General features: G+C 42.5%; 1 protein-coding gene across 2 annotated transcripts in view; it reads right to left on the bottom strand.

Annotated features, from left to right (window-relative positions):
- Nucleotides 1-21,016, bottom strand: part of GABRA5 (gamma-aminobutyric acid type A receptor subunit alpha5) — a 92,843-nt gene that overhangs the window by 60,507 nt on the left and 11,320 nt on the right. For both annotated transcript variants that reach the window (XM_070357986.1, XM_070357985.1), the window contains 3 exons: nt 16,716-16,837; nt 15,857-15,924; nt 15,544-15,764 (listed from right to left, as the gene is read on the bottom strand). In XM_070357986.1, the coding sequence (XP_070214087.1) occupies nt 15,544-15,764; nt 15,857-15,924; nt 16,716-16,837 (411 nt within the window). The remainder of the gene's footprint in view (nt 1-15,543; nt 15,765-15,856; nt 15,925-16,715; nt 16,838-21,016) is intronic.

The following is a 21,016-nucleotide window of genomic DNA, read 5'->3' as shown; positions in this document are numbered from 1 at the left end:
GCATGAGTTCCTGCCGAGACATCACCACTGATGCCCACCACCATGTACGCACTGAGGCCAGCCCACCCAGCAGTCCTGTGAACACTGTCAGCCCCCACTACAGGGAGGCCACAGGGGAGCACACCAGAGCCAGGGCCCCACCACACCCGGTGGGCCCGCACTGGGCCCTGTCTTCTGCCCCTGACCTATGCCGCTGCACTCCCCTGCCGCTGGCCCCTTCTTTCCCGCCGTGTGCCACCACGCCCCCAGCCTGGCCGTCATGCCACACCCATGGCATGATCCAGCAATCACTAGTGCACACGGACATTCAGGGTCCCCGTGGTTGGCCTTGCCCCTCCATCATTACATACGTGTCTGCAGCTGGCCCCTGCAGCTGAGTGTGTGCATACCACCAGCTCTGGCAACCACCACAATTGTCAAGTCCTTTTCCAACAACAATTACTTGATGTAAATGTAAACGACTGAATTTTCCAATCAAAAGGTACAAAACACATGGATGGACAGAGAAACACGACCCAGTCATACGTGGCCTGTAAGAGACTCATATTAACTTTAAGGACACAAACTGGCTCAATGTGAAGGCACAGAAAAAGATACTCCATGAAAATGGAAACTGAAAGGAAGCAGAGATAACTGTACTTATACCAGAAAAAACAGACTTTAAACCAAAACTGTAAGAAGAAACAAACAAGGTCTTTATATAACAATAACAGCTCAATGCATCAACATATGCTCCCAATATCAGAATACCTAAATATACTGACCAAATACTAATAGACCTGAAGGGAGAAATAGACAGTACAATAATAGTAAGGAACTTCAATACCCCACTTGGAACAACACCATTGCTTCAACTTTCACTATCCAGACAGGAAATGAATAAGGAAAGCTGGACTAGAAATATACTTTAGACCAATGGACCTGACAGCCACATACAGAACGTAGCACCCAAGAGCAGCAGGACACACACTCTCCATGATGCACATGGAACAGTCTCCAGGACAGGACACCAAGTCTTAGCACACTTGAGAAGACTGAAATCACGCCAAGTGTCTTTCTTCTCATGATGGTATGAAACTGGAGATCAACAACAGGAAGAAAACTGGGAAACTCATGAGTATATAGAAATTAAATAACACTCTCTTCAATGACCAAGAGGTCAAAGAAGAAATCAAAAGGAGGGTCAAAAATATCTTGAAGCAAATGAAAATGGAAATATAACACACAAAATCCTACAGGCTTTCTAACAGGTTTCATCGGTCTATATTTCTGTTTTTGTGCCAGTACCATACAGTCTGGATGACTATAACTTTGCAGTACAGTCTGAAGGCAGGAAAGTTGACACATCCACCTCCATTCTTCTTTTGCAAAACTGCTTTGGATGTTAGGGGTCTTTTGTGTTTACACACAAGTTGTGAAATCATTTGTTCTAGTCCCATGAAAAATACCCTTAGTAGTTTGACAGGTATTGCATGGAATTTATACATTGCTTTAGGTAGTAGAGTCATTTTCACAATATTTATTTTTTTTTTCAACTCAAGAACATGGTGTATCTCTCCATCTGTGTGTGTTGTCTTTGATTTCTTTCACCAGTGTTTTATAGTTTTGTTTTGTTTTTTGCATACAGGTCTTTTGTCTCTTTAAATAGGTTTTAAAGTGAAAGTGTTAGTTGCTCAGTTGTGTCTGATTCTTTGTGACCCCCATGGACTAAGTATGCCAGGTTCCTCTATCCATGGGATTCTCCAAGCAAGAATACTGGAGTGGGTAGCCATTCCCTTCTCCAGGGGATCTTCTCAAGCCAGGGATCAAACCCAGGTCTCCTGCATCTCATGCAGATTCTTTACCAACTGCTCCTACGTACTTGAATCTTTTTGTTGGAATAGTGAATGGGATTGTTTCTAGAACTTCTCTTCCTAATTTTTTAGTGTTAGTGTATAAGAATGCAATGGATTTCTGTGTATTACTATTAAATCCTGAGACTTTACTATATGGAAAAGCTCAGAGATAAACCCATGCACCTATAGGCAAATGATATTTAACAAAGGAGGCAAGACTATACAATGGAGAAAAGACAGTCTCTTCAATAAGTGGTGCTGGGGAAAATGGATAGCTACATGTGAAAGAATGAAATTAGAACACTTTCTAATACCATATATAAAAAATAAACTCAAATATATAAGACCAGAAACTATAAAACTCTTAGAGGAAAATATAGTCAAAACACCCTTTGAAATAAAGCACAAATGATTTCTGACCCACCTTCTAGAATAATAGAAATAAAACAAAAAATAAATAAATGGGACCTAATTAAACATAGGGAGAAGGCAATGGCACCCCACTCCAGTACTGGTGCCCAGAAAATCCCATGGATGGAGGAGCCTGGTAGGCTGAAGTCCATGGAGTCGCTAAGAGTCAGACACGACTGAGTGACTTCACTTTCACTTTCCACTTTCATACATTGGAGAAGAAAATGGCAACCCACTCCAGTGTTCTTGCCTGGAGAATCCCATGGATGGAGAAGCCTGGTAGGCTGCAGTCCATGGGGTCACACAGTCGGACACGACTGAAGCGACTTGGCAGGCAGCAATTAAACATAAAAGCTTTAAATTATAAACAGGGTGAAAAAGACAACCCTTCGAATGGGAGAAAATAATAGCAAATGAAAAACTGACAAAGGATTAATCTCCAAAATATGCATGCAGGAAATGCAACTCAACACCAGGAAAAAAAAAAAAAAAGTGGGCAGAAGACCTAAACAGACATTTCTACAAAGAAGACATACAAATCACTAATAAACACATGAAAAGATGTTCAACATTGTTAATTATTAGAGAAATGCAAATCAAAAGTACAATGAGGTATTGTACCCCACACTGGGCAGAATGGCCGTTATCAAAAAATCCTCAAATAATAAATGCTGGAGAGGGTTTGGAGAAAAGGGAACTCTCATACTACTGGTGGTAATGTAAACTGATACAGCCACTGTAGAGAACAGTAAGGAGATTTCTTAAAAAACTAGGAATAAAACTACCAGACGACCCAGAAATCTCATGAATGAGCATATGTCTTGAGGAAACCATAACTGAAGAAGACACATATACCCCAACGTTCATCACAGCACTATTTAAAATAGCTAGGACATGGAAGCAACCTAGATATCCACTGACATATGAATGGATAAAGAAGATGTGATACCTGTATATAATGGATTATTACTGAGCTATAAAAAGGAACACATTTGAGTCAGTTCTAATGAAGCAGATAAACCTAGATCCTATTATACAGAGTGAAGTAAGCCAGAAAGAAAAACATATCATACATTAATGCATATATATATATGGAATCTATATATAATCTATGCATATATATATGGAGTCTATATATAATCTATGCATATATATATATATATAAATATGGAATCTATAAAGATGGCACTGATTAATCTATCTGTAGAGCAGCAGAGGAGACACAGGCATAGAGCATAGACTTGTGGACACAGCAGGGGAAGCAGAGGGCAGGACCGACTGAGAGTAGCACTGAGACACACACATTACCATAGGGAAAACAGACGGTCCACAAGCTTTGCTATATGACACAGGAGCTCAAGCTGCTGCTCTGTGATGACCGAGAGTGGTGGGGCGGGGCAGGAGGCGGAAGGGAGGTGCAAGAGGAAAGGCACATATGTATATCTAACACTGATTCATGCTGATGTATGGCAGAGACCAACACAATTTTGTAAAGCTGTTATCCTCCAATTAAAAATAAATTAAAAAAAAAAATCCTATGGGATGCTGCAAAAGCAGTGCTAGGAGGAAAGCGTGCAAATGCCTCAACTAGAAAAAAGAAATATCTCAAATAAATACCCTAACTCTATACCTCAAGGAACTAGATAAAAAACAAAGTAAGCCCAAAGTTTGCAGAAGAATGAAATAATAAAGATCAGAGCAGAAATATTAAAAAGACAGACCAGGAAATAACAAGGATTAACAGAACTAATGGGTTTTATGTTTAAATGGGGGGAAAATTGACAAACCTTTAGCTAGCCTAAGAATAAAATAGAAAAGACTCAAATAAAACCAGAGATGAAAGAGAAAATTTTATAACTAATATCACAAAATACAAAGAATCAAAAAACTACTATAAACAAGTATGTGCCAAAAACTGAATAACTTAGAAGAGCTGTATAAATTCTCAGAAACATACAACCTTCCTAGACTATTATAGGAAAAATAAAAAGTATAAACAGATGAAAAATTAGCAAGAAAATTTAATCATTATGGAAAATCTTCCAACAAAGAAAAGTGTTAAGACCAGATGGTTTCACTGATGGATGCTACCAAACAGTGAAAGAACAATGAAAACAATCTTTCTCAAACTCTTCCAAAAAACTGAAGAGGAAAGAACACTCCCAAATTCATTTCACAAGGTCAGCATCACCTTGATACCAAAGCCAGACAAGGATACTATTACGAAAACTACAGACAATGTCCTGGATTAATCTAGATGCAAAAATTCATAACAAAATATTAGCAAACCAAATTCAACAGCATATTAAAAGGAGCATACGTTATAATCAAGTGGGATTTACTCCAGAGATGCAAGGAATTATTAAATATGATACATAACATAAACACTTTAACCACTTGATGCAAAGAGCCAACTCACTGGAAAAGACCATGATTCTGGGAAAGATTGAGGGCAGGAGGACAAGAGGGTGACAGAGGATGAGATAGTTGGATGGCACCACTGGTTCAATGGACATGAGTTTGAGAAATCTCTGGGAGATAGTGAGGGACAGGGAAGACTGGTGTGCTGAAATCCACAGGGTTGCAAAGAGTTGGACATGACTGAGTGACTGAACAACAACAATCATGTAAATAGAATAAAAGATAAGGATCTTGCAATTAACTCAATAGAAGTATTCACTGAAGATGAATTTATACTTTCATGATAAAAATAAGATACTATCACGATAAAAACATTTAACAACTTCAGTATACAGTATGTTTCAATGTAATAAAGGGAATATATGACAAGACTGGGGCTTGGCAGGTGGCGCTAATGGTAAAGAACCTGCTTGCCAGTGCTTGAGACGTAAGAGGCCTGGGTTTGATCCCTGAGTCAGAAAGATCCCCTGGAAGAGGGCATGGCAGCCCACTCCAGTATCCTTGCCTGGAGAATCCCATAGACAGAGAACCATAGGACTGCAAAGAATCAGACACAACTGAAGTGACTTAGCACACGTATGTGACAAGACCACTGCTAGCCTCACACTCAACAGAGAAAGACTAAAAGTCTTTTCCTCTAATATTAGGGATAAGACAAGAATACTCTCTCTCACCACTCTAATTTGACATAGTTACTGCACATCCTATACAGAACAATCTGGCAAGAAAAAGAAATAAAAGGCGCCACATTGGAAAGAATGAAAATTGTGTTTATGTGCAGATGATATGATCTTATATACAGAGACCTAAAAACTCCATCAAAAACTTATTGGAACTAATCAATGAATTCAGTAAAGTTGCAAAACACAAAAATCACAAGTAAAAATCAGCTATAATTCTATATATTAATGACAAAATATCTGAAAAATAAAAACATCTCATTTTGAATAGCACAAAAAACAATAAAATACTTAGGAATAAATTTAACCAAGAAGGTGAAAGTTCTTTTCACTGAAAAGAACATGATTTTGAAGAAAGAAATTTAAAAAGACACAAACAAATGGAAAATTTTCACATTCATGAATCAGAAAAATCAATATTGTTAAAATGTCCATATTACCTGATTGTCTATATATTCAATGTAATCCTTTTCAAAATTTGAAAAAGTCATTTTTCACAGAGATACAACAATCCTAAAATTTGTATAAAACCACAAAAGACACTGAATAGTTAGAGCAACCCTGAGAAAGATGAAGAAAGCTGGAAGCATCATGGTTCCAGATTTCAATTATACTACAAAGCTATAGTAATCAAAGCAGTATGGCATTGCCTTAAAAACAGAAACATGGACCAACGGAACAGAACTGAGAGTCCAGAAATAAACCTTCTAACATACAGTCGATTAATGTTTCACATGGGAGCTAAGAATACTCACTGGCAAAAGAATAATCTCTTCAATACCTAGTGTTGGGAAAACTGGATAAACACATGCATAAGAATGAAATCAGAGCCATATCTCACACTAGTCATAAAAATTAACTCAAAACAGATCAATGACTTGGACACAAAACCTGAAAAGAAAAAACTGCTAGGAAAAAACATAGGGGAAAAGCTCCTTGACATTGGCCTTGGCAACCCTTTTTTGGATATAACAACAAAAGCAAACAAAGAAACAGACAAACAAACTAAAATGCTTCTGCACATCCAAAGAAATAATCATCAAAGTGAAAGCACAGCCTATAAAATGGGAGAAAATATTTGCAAAGCATATATCTGATAAGGGTTTACTTTCCAAAAAACATAAAGAACTCATACAACTCAATAGCAAAAAAAAAAAAAATCCAACTTTTAAAATGGGCAGAGGAACTGAAAAGACATTCTCCCAAAGAAGACAAACAGATGGCCAACAGGTACATGAAAAGATGCTCAACAACTAGTTGCCATGGAAACACAAATCAAAACAACGAGATGCCACCTTACATCTGTCAAAATGGCTATCATGAAAAAGATAAGAGATAAAAAGTTTGGAGAGGGTGTGGAAAAAAGGGAGTCCTCCTATCCTGATAGTGGGTATGTAAGTTGGTGTAGCCACTACAGAAAAAGAAGAATATAAGTTCCTCAGAAAACTAAAAATTGAACTACCATATGATCCAGCAATCTAACTTTGGGGAATAATTCCAATGAAAACTAACTACAAGAGATACTTGCACTACCTGCAATCCTTATTGCAGGATTTTTCACAAATCCTGTTATAAAAAAAAAAGAGAAGTTATAAAAACAATCTAAGTATTCATCTCTGGATGACTGAATAAAAAGAATGTGATATATACTCATATTTACACATCCAAGAGAATATTATTCAGTCATGAGAAAGACAATTCTTCTATTTGCAACAACTTGGATGAACCTTCAAGGCATTATGTCAGACAGAAAAAGGCAAATATTGTATGAGTTTAAAACTCCAAACTTCCAGAAATGAGAGTAGACTGGTGGTGATCAGGGCTGGAGGGTGGGTGAATTGGGGAGATATTGGTAAAAATGTACAAACTTCTAATTAAGAATGAATCAGTTCTAGGTATCTAGAGTGGAAGGATGGTGATTATAGTTGTAATACTGCATGACGTATTTGAAAGTTGCTAAGAGAGTAGACCTAAAATGTTCTCACCACAAAAAAAAGATATGGTAATTATGTGATACAACAGGTGTTACTAACATGGTGGTGGTCATCGTGTTGCAACACATAAGGCATCAAGTCAACACACTGTATGGCTTGACCTTACACAGCATTATATGTCAATTATTCTGTTAAAACTAGAAAAAAATATATTTGTCTATATAAAAATACAGTTATAAAAATATTGTACCATAAATGCTTTAACTTTTTCAAAGCTATTCTAAAATTTTACTTAAGTCCGAGGATTCTCGGCATCCTCTGTCATCCCTTCTTTGTATGTGTTATAGCAGAAAGTTGGCTAATGCTGGCCACAGTGCTGTGTGCAACTATCAGGGCCAATGGAAAAATACGACCCCTGGGAAACATTTCAGCTCTGTTGGACTAGGCTGGGTTTCCACCTGAACTTTCTGTGATGATATGAATGGCCTATATTTGTGCTGTCTGATACTGAAGCCCTACTTCACACTAGCTACTGACCACTTAAAATATGGCCAGTATGATGTAGAAGCTGAATTTTCCATTTTATTTAACCTTAAAATTAACAACAAGATGCAGTGGCTACTGTATGAGAAAGTACAATTACAGGAAAAACAAAACCCAAAACTCATGATCCCACACCCCTTGGGAAATATTTTCAGCAGTGAGGACTCGGTGTCTTCATTCTTCTCCATAAACATCAGACACAGAAACCCTCAGGGCATTATCCACATAACTAAAAGACCTCTCTGATTTATGTGATACGCAAGGTACTTGTCTGACATTTATGAAGTGAAAAGTGGCAGTGTTAGTCACTCGGTTGTGTCTGACTCTGTGACCCCATGGACTGTAGCCCGCCAGGCTCCTCTGTCCATGGGATTCTCCAGGTAAGAATACCAGAGTGGGTTGCCATTTCCTTCTCCAGGGGATGTTCTCGACCCAGGGATCCAACCCTGGTCTCCTGCATTGCAGGCGAATTCTTCGCCATCTGACAGATTATGCGTGAGATGAGATTATGCACAGGTTACGTCTGAGATGAGACCACCAATTACAGCGTCCTAGAAGGACCCTTCATGTTTCCCCAGGTGAGGAGACAGAAGCACTTCTTCAGGAGCCCTTCAGCTCTAGAGTCAGCACCCTGGTGTCCCAGTGGCATGGCAGGAGGTACAGGCCAGCTGTGTGCCAGCGAGGGAGTGGTGCTAGGACAGGCTTCCTGGCTGTGAGAAACCTCAGGCCAGTCGCAGACTCACCACCTGCATCTCACAGCAACACTGCTCAGAGATGCAGCACTTTACTCTCCCTGAATGAGCTTCAGGGCGACCAGAGCTTCCCTCTTGTGTCTCACATAAGGCACTCCTGAGCCCATTCCCCCTAAATGCAAGTGCATAGGGCGCCACCTGGTGGAGACTTTTCATGCAGGTCGGCGGAACAGCATGCATACCCTACTGCTGCGTGCTTCTCAGACACGGTGTTAAAGTAGGTATAGGTGGGTGAGTTGGGCATTTGAACTCTATTGATGGGCTAATTCCTGTGTGTTCATTTTCATCTGCTTCATTTGCCTCATCTATGAACAGGGATAATGATGGTACCAAGCTGTTAGGGTGATTTGAGGATTAGATGAATTTATATTTCTAAAGTATTTGGCACATAAAAAAGGCTACATACTTTTTTTGAAAAGCTATTAGCAGCCCAGGTCAAGAGGTGTTCTCCACTCAACATTACTTAGGGCCTGGGCCCTACCTTTGTGAGGCTGGTAATGGGGTCTAGGACCAAGTCACCAGCCAGCAGCTGCCTGGGACTTGCAGCCCACCGCCTCCCACCCACTGCCTTCAAAGAGAGGCCATAAAGATTCCTCAAGACTGTGGGAGCTGTGGCCTGAACTTAAGGTCCCTGCCTGGACAGGGAAGCCCGAGACTCCAGCCCATAAGAGCACAGTGGAAGGAGCCTAGAAGGGAGTGCCTGACAGCCTTTGTTGGTTCAGAACCTAAGAAGACAAAAACGTGCTGGAGTTGTCCATCTGCAAAGGATGACGTAATCCAATCTAATGGTCTAAAAATTGACACTAACTGCAGTGAATTGACCCAGGATAATCACGTTCCAGTCACGTTTTCAAACCAAGTAGCCAAGAAACCTGTAGTAAGACGGCCTCATGTAGCCCCAAAGTACAATTTGTTAGCCACACATAAACTTGAATCCGTATAAAACTGGCAGACACCCAAGCACTGAGCATGTCTGTGGAAATTTTCTAGGTCTCCCTTCCAAATCTGTCAAACTAAGGCCTGAGCCGTGATGTAGGCGAGATTAAGGAAGGTGTTTTGTTCACCATGGCTTGTGTGTGTGTGTCAGTCACTCAGTCGTGTCTGACTCTTTGTGACCCCATGGACTGCAGCCCACCAGGCTCCTCTGTCTATGGGATTCTCCAGGCAAGAATACTGAGTGGGTTGCCATTTCCTTCTCCAGTCATTATGGTTTACTCTTCACAAACATAAACTCCTCTTGAGGGCCAGGAGCCAGGCCTCTAGAGTCCACGGACTGTAAGAAATCACAGAGAATCATGCATGATTAAGATATAGGCCCTTCCCCAAAGATGCTCCGAAGTTCAACAGGGATGTCAGATGCAGGTGGTAAACACTTCAGGCAAGATTACTCAGGGGCTGTGAGCGGGGGACTCTGAGATAAGCCGGGGCCAGTGAGCTGGAGAGCAGGCGGCTGTGGGGGGTCATCTGGGGAAGTCTGGGGCCCAGTGCTAGGGGAAAACAAGGGAAGTTGAAGGTGCACACTGACAGGAAGGCGGGGGCGGGAGTGGAGCTGTGCAGCCAGGTGCCCAGGCCCTCACTCGGGAGGAAAGGTCATCTTTGCTCAATTCAGTTCACAAGCTGCTCTGTGGGATGCATTTCCCAAAGGGAAAGAAGAAGGCTGGTGTGAGTATAAGTCTCAGACTCACTGGGACACATGCACTTTTCTGTCGCTGATCGCATCCCATGGAGCACCAAGGGGTGCTGCTTTGTTTTCAGTTCCACAGGGAAAATGTCAGCAAGGAAGTAACAGGGACCACCCCTCCTGCCCTGTTGGAGGGAGTGAGTAACGTGGAAACATGTACTGAAAGGCTTATCTTTTGACCAATACTGGAATTTATGCAATGGATAGAATTATGTGCTTGCAGCAAGGAGATCCAACCAGTCCACCCTAAAGGAGATCAGTCCTGGGTGTTCATTGGAAGGACTGATGTTGAAGCTGGAACTCCAATACTTTGGCCACCTGATGCGAAGAGCTCACTCATTGGAAAAGACCCTGGTGCTGGGAAAGACTGAGGGCAGGAGGAGAAGGAGACGACAGAGGATGAGATGGTTGGATGGCATCACCGACTCCACGGACATGGGTTTGGGTGGACTCCGGGAGCTGGTGATGGACATGGAGGCCTGGTGTGCTGCGGTTCATGGAGTTGCAAAGAGTCGGACATGACTGAGCGACTGAACTGAACTGATTACAGTGTTTATCATAAAGTAAAAAAAATTAAAATGACATGCATTTCTTTAGAGACTATATAATGACACGATACCGACCTGATGGATGTAATGGATCACAAACTTGAGAACAATGTTTAATGAGGGGAAAAGGTGCTCAATATACTTTATCATAAAGCTATTTACAAAACAATTTTCAAAGAATGAGACCACTCAAAATCTATAGGAGAGTATGTGTGGAGACATGCAGATATACACACGTGTATGCAGGTGTGCTCACACATGTGGACACGTATATGCGATACAGACCAAACCGTTAACATTGATTTTCTTTGGTCTCGGTGTCATAAGTGTATTCCATATTTGGTGATTTGCCTTGTTTTACAAATATTTAAATAATACATTGATTCTAATCATTAAAATAAATGTTAGCTTAAAAATTTCAAGATCTGGCCAATATATCTACTGGTGTCATGAAGGACACTGGTTTACATGTAGGGATGTAGACACTCTTAAACACATACCAGTGCTTAGTTACAAACTTCTAGTTATATATGTATGATCTCCTTCAAATATATTACCCACAAATCAAACATATGTAACGTGTATATAATCTCATTCAAGTAAGTTCAGTTCAGTTCAGTTCGGTCGCTCAGTCGTGTCCGACTCTTTGCGACCCCATGAATCACAGCACGCCAGGCCTCCCTGTCCATCACCAACTCCAGGAGTTCACTCAGACTCACGTCCATCGAGTCAGTGATGCCATCCAGCCATCTCATCCTCTGTCGTCCCCTTCTCCTCCTGCCCCCAATCCCTCCCAGCAACAGGGTCTTTTCCAGTGAGTCAACTCTTCACATGAGGTGGCCAAAGTACTGGAGTTTCAGCTTTACCATCATACTAAATGGTCGCTGCCAATCACTATGCAAAAATGTGACTGCGTTGCCTCCCAGTGGCCATTCAAGGAACAGCTGTACATATGATGATGTTCTCAAACTGACATTCTCAGAGCCTGCAGGTACACTGTACTGAAAGAAAGAAATAAACAATAACAAACAATGGTTCTAAGAGATTAAAGTAAAACGGCCAAGTGTTCATGACCACTAAATGATCAAGTCAAGATCTGAACTTAAGTGAGGCTAACTCCAAAATCCATGCTCCTTTCTCTTTCTATAGCTCCAATCCAAAGCAGTGATGTCTACTAATAATGAAAATCCAAACAGGGTGTAAACAATCATAAAAATATGCCTTTCTCAAAATAAAAATAGCACAGGGAAATACATAGTGTGCCAGAGTGGCTGCAGAGTGATTCTGGTCTTCTCAGGGCTCTTTTCCTAGTGCAGGGCATTCTGTGACCACGAAGGCAGTCACCGGCACTCTCAGACACCTGCCCATGGGCGTGGACGCAGTGATCCTAGGTCCAGCAGCAGCCAGGTTCTCTGACACCATGTGATACTACCAGAGCCCGCTTCCTTGTCAGTGCTTTCTTGCTTGTTGCAGTTTCCTACACCACAGACTAGAGAGACTGGCTTTTCCGTCAGGGACCCAAAGACCAGGAAACTAAGCCCTGTGTGGTCCTCACAAGTCTGCACCTTCAGAAGGCACGCAGGAAACAGAGATGAGAGCTGGTCACTATCTCCCCGCTTACCTGTTATAAAGAAAATGTGTCATGAGGTATGGCACATGCCCTCCTGTGGTCATGTCCGAGCTTGCAGGGGAGTGAAATAACTCTCTTCTACTCAATGGTGACCTAAAGTTCCACCCAGGGAAAAACCCCAGGCAATTAGTGAGGCCGGCCAGAAGGGCAGTGATTCAGTCCTTGGGTGGACAGAAGTCGTGCTCTGGATTCTGTGCCTCTTCAACCCAGGGAAACTGCTAAGCTGAGGGTCCCCTTGACGATGCCGGGCCACTGGCCTGGCGTCCACAGTACACCTCTGGGTATGGCTCTGTAAAACTTATATCTTTTATTTGCTACAAGGTCATCCTGAAGGAAACTGCAGAGCGTCTTAAGGGTCCTCTCTTTGATGGTCTAACAGGAAATGTCTATGGCTCTCTTTGGACTTACCTTTTTATCATTAGATCCTATAAACAGATTATGCATAGGTGGTAGAAAGTTCTCCGGAACTGAAATTGTAGATCAGCTCTAGGCAAGCACCAAAGGCTTTTTAGAAGACATTTTGGGAGCAAATGACATCAATAGCTTATGTTCCCTTAGCTTCTTTGGAATCACCTAAGGAATTTCATCCATCTGAATTGTGTGTGTCTTTTAATACCTAATATTACCTTAAATGATTTCTGGAGCATGGTGGGGATGTTATATAAATGAATCCCTCCCATGTACAATAATCACTATAGAGTTACTTTTCAGAAGTTGGTAACAGTACTTCTCAAATATTTCTCAATATGTATCTCAGGTTAAAAGTGTAGGATGTGAACCCTAATTTCTTCTTCATGTTCATGTTTCATCTTTTTTATTAGATCCAAAGTCTGAATAAAAATTTTTAAATACAATTTTAGTTGAAAAAATGTGCAGAATTTTTATATTTTTCCCAGTGTTTGGTATCATAAGTAACACGAGAGTAGAAACCTTTGTGCATAAAGCTTAGTCCTTACTCCTAGTTATTTCCTGAAGATGGACATTACATAGAAATTACTGGGTCAAAGTATATCACTGCTTTTATAAGATTTGGTGGGAGTGACCAAAGTGCTAGACAGAAAGGCTGTACTTCTAAAGGCCCAGTGACGGGGTGAGGCCTGGATGGGGCTCTGTGCCCTGTCCAGTTAATTATGATTGCCATCTCACCATCTCTGCTAAATCTGTAGACTAAAATGCTATCAAATTATAGCTATAGATCCATCATACTAGAATTCCTAATGCTTTCAAGTGTAGATAGTTCTACTTTCCATATGTTGTATAAGACTGAAAAAGAAAACTGGTTATCAACTTTGCAACTCATTAGCAGCAGGCTTCCTCTGCATAAATAAGGATAAATCACTGCTAAGTTGCTCTGGTTCTCACCACTTCCTTCTGGGCATGACACTTTCCTAAAGGTAAGAAGGCCATTACGTGTCTAATAATGCTGGATCCCTCCGATTTCCAAATGCGGTGGGTTAAACAAGGAAATTGCTCATACCAGAACCCAAATTCCTGCTGCCACCACCCCCTTCATAGCTGTGACCTTGGGCTGATTACCAAACATTTCTAGCCTCTGCCTATTTGTTGGTTGGTGGAAATGCTGTCCCCTGGCTGGGAGGTCTGAAGCACTGTGTGTATTGGGGACATTTTTGGTATACAGACACTTGGTAAAAGGACCCTCTGCTGCCTCCTCCCCTTCTGGACAAGAGGCTTCTCTCACACCCTGTCCATGCAACTGTGCCCAAGACGAAGGCATCCCATCGTCTTAGGTGATGGACCGAACTGACCCCTGCAGGACGGGAGCCAAGTGTGAATCAAGGATAAGAATCTATGCAGACTGGGGTATGTCTAACCTAGGGACAGAACACAGATGCACGGCAGGCCCACTCAGGGCCCCCTCTGGGGGGAACCCCAGCACCGGCCAGAATGCGGGACTCGTCTCCACACTACTCCCTGCTCATAGGCTGAGCACAGTGCTCTGTCTCACTGCCCAGCCTTCCTTCCCACAGCACGACGACCGAGGACTGAACATCAGCCCTCGAGATATTCCCTCGCCTTCCTTCCCACGGCACGACAACCGAGGACTAAACGTCAGCCCTCGAGATATTCCCCAGCCTTCCATCCCACAGTATGACGACCGAGGACTGAACATCAGTCCTCGAGATATTCCTCAGCTTTCCACATGCTTTCTGCATGGGGAAGGCATTGATGTGATGCTCACAACTCCTATCTCCATCTTCGGGTGAAACACCTTCCAGATCAATGTAGGGAAAAAGGAAGAGTAAAGACTGGAACAAAACACCAAGGTGTGTGTGCAGATCACTGATCAGAATTCTTATTGGGCTGGTATAAGAAAAATCATGGTCAGTTGTCAACCAGGTTTGGGACACAATAGGCCAAAGAGTTCCTCAGAATTACGTTAGGACATGCAGTCTTTGAAGATGACTGTATTCACATTATTTTCCACTACAATTATCCTGTTAAATATAAAGTTTATTGTGAATAATTATAACTAAGAAAATATCTATAACAGCTACCTAAATGAATGTACCTTTTTAAAAACTTGGCTTTTGTGCTTTTTTCTTTACTTTTCTCTTTTTCATTAATTTAAAAATATCTTCTAAAGTCTACTTAGACCCACCATGGAAGCTGAAAAGCTATAAAGGAGTCTTTCTCACTGGTCAATGTATTGATTTACTCAGACGCAATGAATAATTCAGAATTTTCAAAAAAATGACTAATGATCATTTTAAATGACAAATGCTAAAATTTAACCTCAGTGCTGGAAATGTTATCAAATCACACAACAAATAGACTTTTAAAACTTCAAAATACTGCACAATCTTAATAAAAAAAAGGGGTCTCCTTACTTTTAAAATAAAATCTCTGTTAAAGTTTCCCTAACTTACATTACCACGCATCTAAAGATGCCCTTGATCTTGAATCAAATAAGCAAGTATAGATAAATACTATGAACTCATAGTAGCCCAAAGAAATAATCTACATAGACATCAGTATGGGCAAGTCAGAAAGTAAAAAGCACCCATCTCTCTCTCTCTCTCTCTCACACACACACACACCCTCAGACTAGCCAGCTTCGGCACGGCAGCGCCCGCCGGCGGCACTCACCGCATGGTGTACAGCAGCGTGCCGTCGTCCTCCAGACGCAGCAGCTTGTTGGGCGTGGTCATGTTGTGGGCGATGGACTTCTTCCCATTGTGGAAGAACGTGTCTGGAGTCCAGATTTTGCTGGCGAGGAGATTGTTGAGCGGAAGGCGCTGCATGGGCCCTTTAAACCGAAGCCTTTCGTCTTTCCAGCTTTGTCGGAAAAATACGTCGATGGTATATTCCTAGTACAAAGGGAGGCAAGGCTCGTTAGGGCAGCCCTGGGCCGGTGCGTCACGGCTTACAGTGGTCCCGGCGGGGCCGCAAGCGCACTCACCATCTCCGTGTCGGACACGGGGCCGAAGCTGGTGACGTAGATGTCTGTTCTCACCTGAGTGATACGCTCTGAAACACAGACACAGGTTCCTCGCCAGGGCCTCAGCTCACAGTTCAGAGGGACATAACTCAGGGCACAGTAAAATGGGGTCAGGGAGCCTACGTGGACTGTTCTTGTCAAAGAGGTAGAGAGGGTCAACCCATGGTTTCAGCAAATGCCCCTGATAAAAAATGCCAATAATGAAGAAGAACTAAACATTTTCCTCTGGGAATGGATTTGCTAGGGGGTCCCTCCTCACTCAATGGAGCAGGTTCAAATATACACGCCCCGCACACACCTGAAACGCACGGGATTCCCAGCACAAAGTCAAGCCAGCTGTACCCTGAAAGCATATTTTACTATTCATTTAGTTTCATCAGCTTTTTAGGGTCAAAGTAAAAACTAATTACAGCTCTAGTAAAAAATTAAACCTGTAATATGCAATGTGTAAAGAAGACTTGCACTAAATAGTGGATTTCTGAAAAGGACTTGCAGAGACAGGAGGGTAAGAGGTTGATGATAAAGTATTTCCTAACATAGGGTAACTTCAGCTTCAGTATCACCTAAGAAGTGGTTTCTCCTCAAGTGGACCAGAATGGATGTTACCATTATCTGGGGAGAACAGGAGTTTTCACTTCCCCTGGCCTCTTGCATCTGGAAAATGACAACATGCAGCAGCCTTGGCAACACCACCAAGTCAAACTCCTAGCAGGGAAGCCCTTTGAGGAGTTGTTTGAATCACAGCAAACGTAAGCTTGAGACTGGGTTTAAGCAGAAATGTGCCTTGGGCCCAAGGGCCTCAGCCAGGGCCCACACCCACCTCCGAGCCCGGGCCTCAGTCTGTTGTCGTAACCGTCCAGCAGCCCATCCAGGATCCTGGTGAATATCGTGATGTTGTCATCGGTCTCAGCTTTTACAGAGCTGGTTGGCATTTGTGAAAAGCTTTATTAACAGAGAAACAAAAGAAAGAGTTCAGACTTTCTTGTTTCTTACAATTTTTTCTCAAAATAGAGAAACAGGGAATGATATTTTGACTTGTCTTGGAGGCAGGACATCTAAGAATGATCTCCTGTACTATCCAGGCTGTTTTGCTTACATGATCCTTATTCTTGAAATTTAAACAGACTTAATTCTTAAATAGCCCAGTCTGAGAATGCTGGCTCTGGGCTGGTCACCCATCAAAGCAAACTCCATCCCTCCCAGACTCTGGAGAACTATTTGTGTTGATAGAGTAGCCATTTTTAAGACATATTAGTCACTGCACAGGGACTGGCAGAGCCTCACCCACTTGTGGGGCATTTCAGCAGTTTGGTTCAAATACAGAGAAACTGAGCCTTCATTTTGTTAGTTACTTCACTGCAACGGGCTCTGCGGTACCAGGGGACATTAGAGCTTCTATCTAATTTGAAAGTAAGATTGGTGTGCCCACATTTTCCTGCATTCTTGACTGGGAGCACTCGTGCTGTGAGCATTATGCCAGGACAGATCGCTGGTGAGGGATGGCGGTGGACTTCCGCACCGTCAGCTCTGCTGGCACGCTCCTCTCAGTCAGAGCACAGGCCGGCCCAGCAGGAGTTGTGAAGCCCAGGCTGAAAACCTCGACTTTACGTGATGTGGCCCCAGAGCAGAGACTCAGGGAGCACAGTGTTCTGTGACCAACGTGTCAACCTACAATAAAATGCTGAGAAGAGCAGGTGGGACCTTGCAGGAGGTTCACAGGAAGAACGGTCTAATTTGTACAATTCAGCAACAAACTTACTCAGGCCTCAAAAGTCTATGTCAAAAAAAAGTGTATGCCAGCGGAGCAGGTGGAAATGAGAATCGGCCCTGAGCAGATACGGGAAAAGCTAAAGAAGTTATCAGCAGGGAAAGAAAGCCACAGTCCAGAAGATGATTGACACATGGGTTCCACCTCAAATGTCCATCCATTGCTACCTGTTCAGATGTGCAAATAGCAAAATGCATGTTATTACCAAGAACTTGACCTGCATCTGGCTCGGCTTCAAAGGGAACTCATCCTGCTGAGAGCCGGCTGTGGCTCCATGAAGTCAGCACCCGTGGTACTTGGGATGAGAACACGGGGCTCCTGGGGCCCCTCTGAAGTGTCACGGTGGGCCCCACTCTGCTCAGAGTAGCTGGAGTGAAAGCTGAACCTCGCCATCAGCAGGAGGTTCTCGGGGCAGCACAGATGTGTGCCTGCCCCACCCGCTTCTCGAAAATCGGTCATTTCCACCGACGGCAGCTAACAGATCAATCCTCTAATGGCCTAAAGTGTCTCCTTTTTGAATGAACGACTATAATGTTCTTTGGATCTAATTTTCTCATCACCATTAAAATGCATATAGTTGAAGCTCAAACAACCTAAAATTCAGTCCCGTTAAAGACTGAATTATGTACCTTTGGAGTCCACAGACACATTTTTTTTTTTCTTCTTTACTCTGTGACTTAGTATTTTAAAATACTGAATTCCCTTTTCTCTGACATCCATTTTAGTTTCACACAGGAAGACAAAGCACTCAGCCTTGGAAACCTAATGTCAGGATGAAGGGCCTTAATACTGTCCTCCAAATTTATGAAAGAAAGTCTGTGCATGGGCCCAGCTGAGCAACAACAGAGCAACTATTGCTCAAACTAAGTCTGGCCTCAATGTCCACTTCACGTGAAGCTCTCAACGATAACCACTTTGGTTACTCAATTCTAGGTTTTGTCCAAGTGTCCAATTTTTGGAAGGTCCCGGTTGGCTCTTTAACAGAAGAGAGATGAGAGCATGCAAACTGGCAAAGAAAAGCTATCACCTGTATGTGAAACCTAAAAAAGCCAACTCGTAGAGACAGAGAGTAACCAGGGGCTGGGGTGATGGAATTTGGGAGCTGTTAAGGTTACAAACCTGCAACTAGAACAAAAATAATTTGGGGGAATCTAATGCACAACGAAGTAATTCTAGTTAATAATACTATGTTATAAACTCCAAAGTTAATAAGAGGCTAGATCTTGTTTCCATCACAAAAAGGAAATGACTTAATAATTACATGACATGACAGAGGTGTCAGCTAATGCTAAGGTGGTAATCACATTGCAGTATATAAATGTATCAAGTCAACATGGTACATACCTCAAATTTACACAAAGTTACATATCAATTCTATCAACAAAAAATATAAAAGTCACAATCAAAAAAAAGAAAAGAAAAAGCATACCTTAATGTTTCAAGTACATTTTAAAAACTATTACATTATCTGTTGTGAAAATACTCTTAAACTATAATTGCTCTGAATAGCCTTGACTGTCAGGAGATAGAGATCATGGAGATGTCCACAGACCACTTAGTCCTATCATGTCTCCAGAAGCGCTGCCTCCTAGACACCCTTGCAGGAATTTCAGCATTTGTCCTCTTTTGCTACAACTGTTTCTTACATTTATCTGTGGACTTAAAAAAAAAAATAGATGCCCTGCTGCGGATTTGCCATGATTTCTTCTCTGTATTTACTGAAGGTAGGCCCTAGGACGTCGCAAACAGTTTCTTTAGAAGTCCTTAAAAATGCCTGTCACGGCAGGCAGGAGTAGAGGGTCCTCTCATGAACAACTGGAAAGTCCTCTTCAGGAAACTATTCCTTTGTAACTGGTGGTTACAAAACGCACTCTCTTCACAGCTATGGAGAGGAAGGCCTTCCCATATGACCGAAAGCAAACAGTGTGCCAGCACACAGGAGACTCTCAGCGTGGCCTGGTGAACTTTCTCACGCACATCAAGTTGTATAATTTTTACAGACTGCTTCTAACATACAGAGTGACTTCAGCTTGCTTTGTTCCATTTGGGCTAGGAAAACAAAACGACACACAATATGGGGCTGTGCCTTCAGTGAGCAGTTCCATGCAGTGAGCAAATCCACAAGGCCTCCAGGTGGAAACACAAGACCCCCCCAGCCCTCCGGGGTACAGGGAGCAGGCTTCAGCTTGCATCTTTAAGGTTCTGAGTAAAACCAAAGAGCTCTGCCGGCCCTCAGGGCAGCTGTGAGTGCATGGCCACTTCTAAGGCAAGCTGAAAGCTCTGTTCTTGCAGGAAGCAGATTCTGTGAACTAAGACTAGAGCCATTATTTTTGAGAACAATTTTATATAAAGTAGAAATCCTTGAAAAATTTGGTAATTTTCCCTTCAGTATCAGGATTAATAAACTAGGTTGTCTGAAAATTTGAACCATTTTCTTAAAGTTAGTGCATGTTTTCTACAAATAATGCCCGTGAAACAGCTGCAACATTTTCATATTACTGATGTTCCAGAAAAGGGACAATAAAGGAAATATACATCCAACCACTCATGTTAAAACATCCTCATGTTTTACATCTTCTATACAAAAGGCACAAGGACTCGATCCCTAAGCTTGAACGCTGAGCCCCATGTTCCAGGCGGAGGAGGGAAGGTGATGGCTGGGACTTGGGCAGGGACCAAATGGGACCCGACGCTCAGGTGGTGGAAGGACTTCCTCACGCTCTGTGATTGGCCCCCGCCAGGCCTAAAGGTCTGGGTCTTTCAGGGACTTCTGATGAGGTGGAGTAGGGAACAGGCAGCCGTAAAATGTGGTCCACTAAAGGCTTTATTTCACACAGAGTTTTCAGAACAAAAAATATGCATGACTTTAGAAAGGCTCAACTCTAGTAATTGTGCAAATTTCCCACCTGTCCCTGTGGTCTTACTTCTGGTGTCTTCAGGGCATTTGAATCTGTGACTTTTGCATTAGCTTCTTCCGGATTTCTAGACCCTAGAGACTCGGCCTTAGGAGGAATGGGCACTGGTATTTTTTAAGGTCCCCAAGTGATCTTCATGTGAAGTCAGAGGGGAGAGGGACTGTCTTAAGACTAGAGAGCTAAGTCGGAAACAGGCTGCTCTGTGAACCAGCTGCCAGAGTGACTCCAAATGACCCCAGAGAGCACCTCTCTCATCACATCTTCACAGAGGTTCACTATCCCAGCAGCTCAGCTCAGCAAAGGCGTTGTGGGTGTCGACTGTGTGCCTGGCATTGTGGCGGGAACTGTGACAATGATAAAGGTGGCATCCCTAACCTTGGGATCTAAAAGAATGGGCCATGCTCCCAGAGGATTCCTGAAGAACATGATTGCTTCAGG

The sequence above is a fragment of the Bos mutus genome, chromosome 21, assembly GCF_027580195.1.
Source record: "Bos mutus isolate GX-2022 chromosome 21, NWIPB_WYAK_1.1, whole genome shotgun sequence".
NCBI classification, from domain to species: Eukaryota; Metazoa; Chordata; class Mammalia; order Artiodactyla; family Bovidae; genus Bos; species Bos mutus.
Note: the sequence above shows the minus strand (reverse complement) of the source record. Positions and strands in the feature narration are given on the sequence as shown.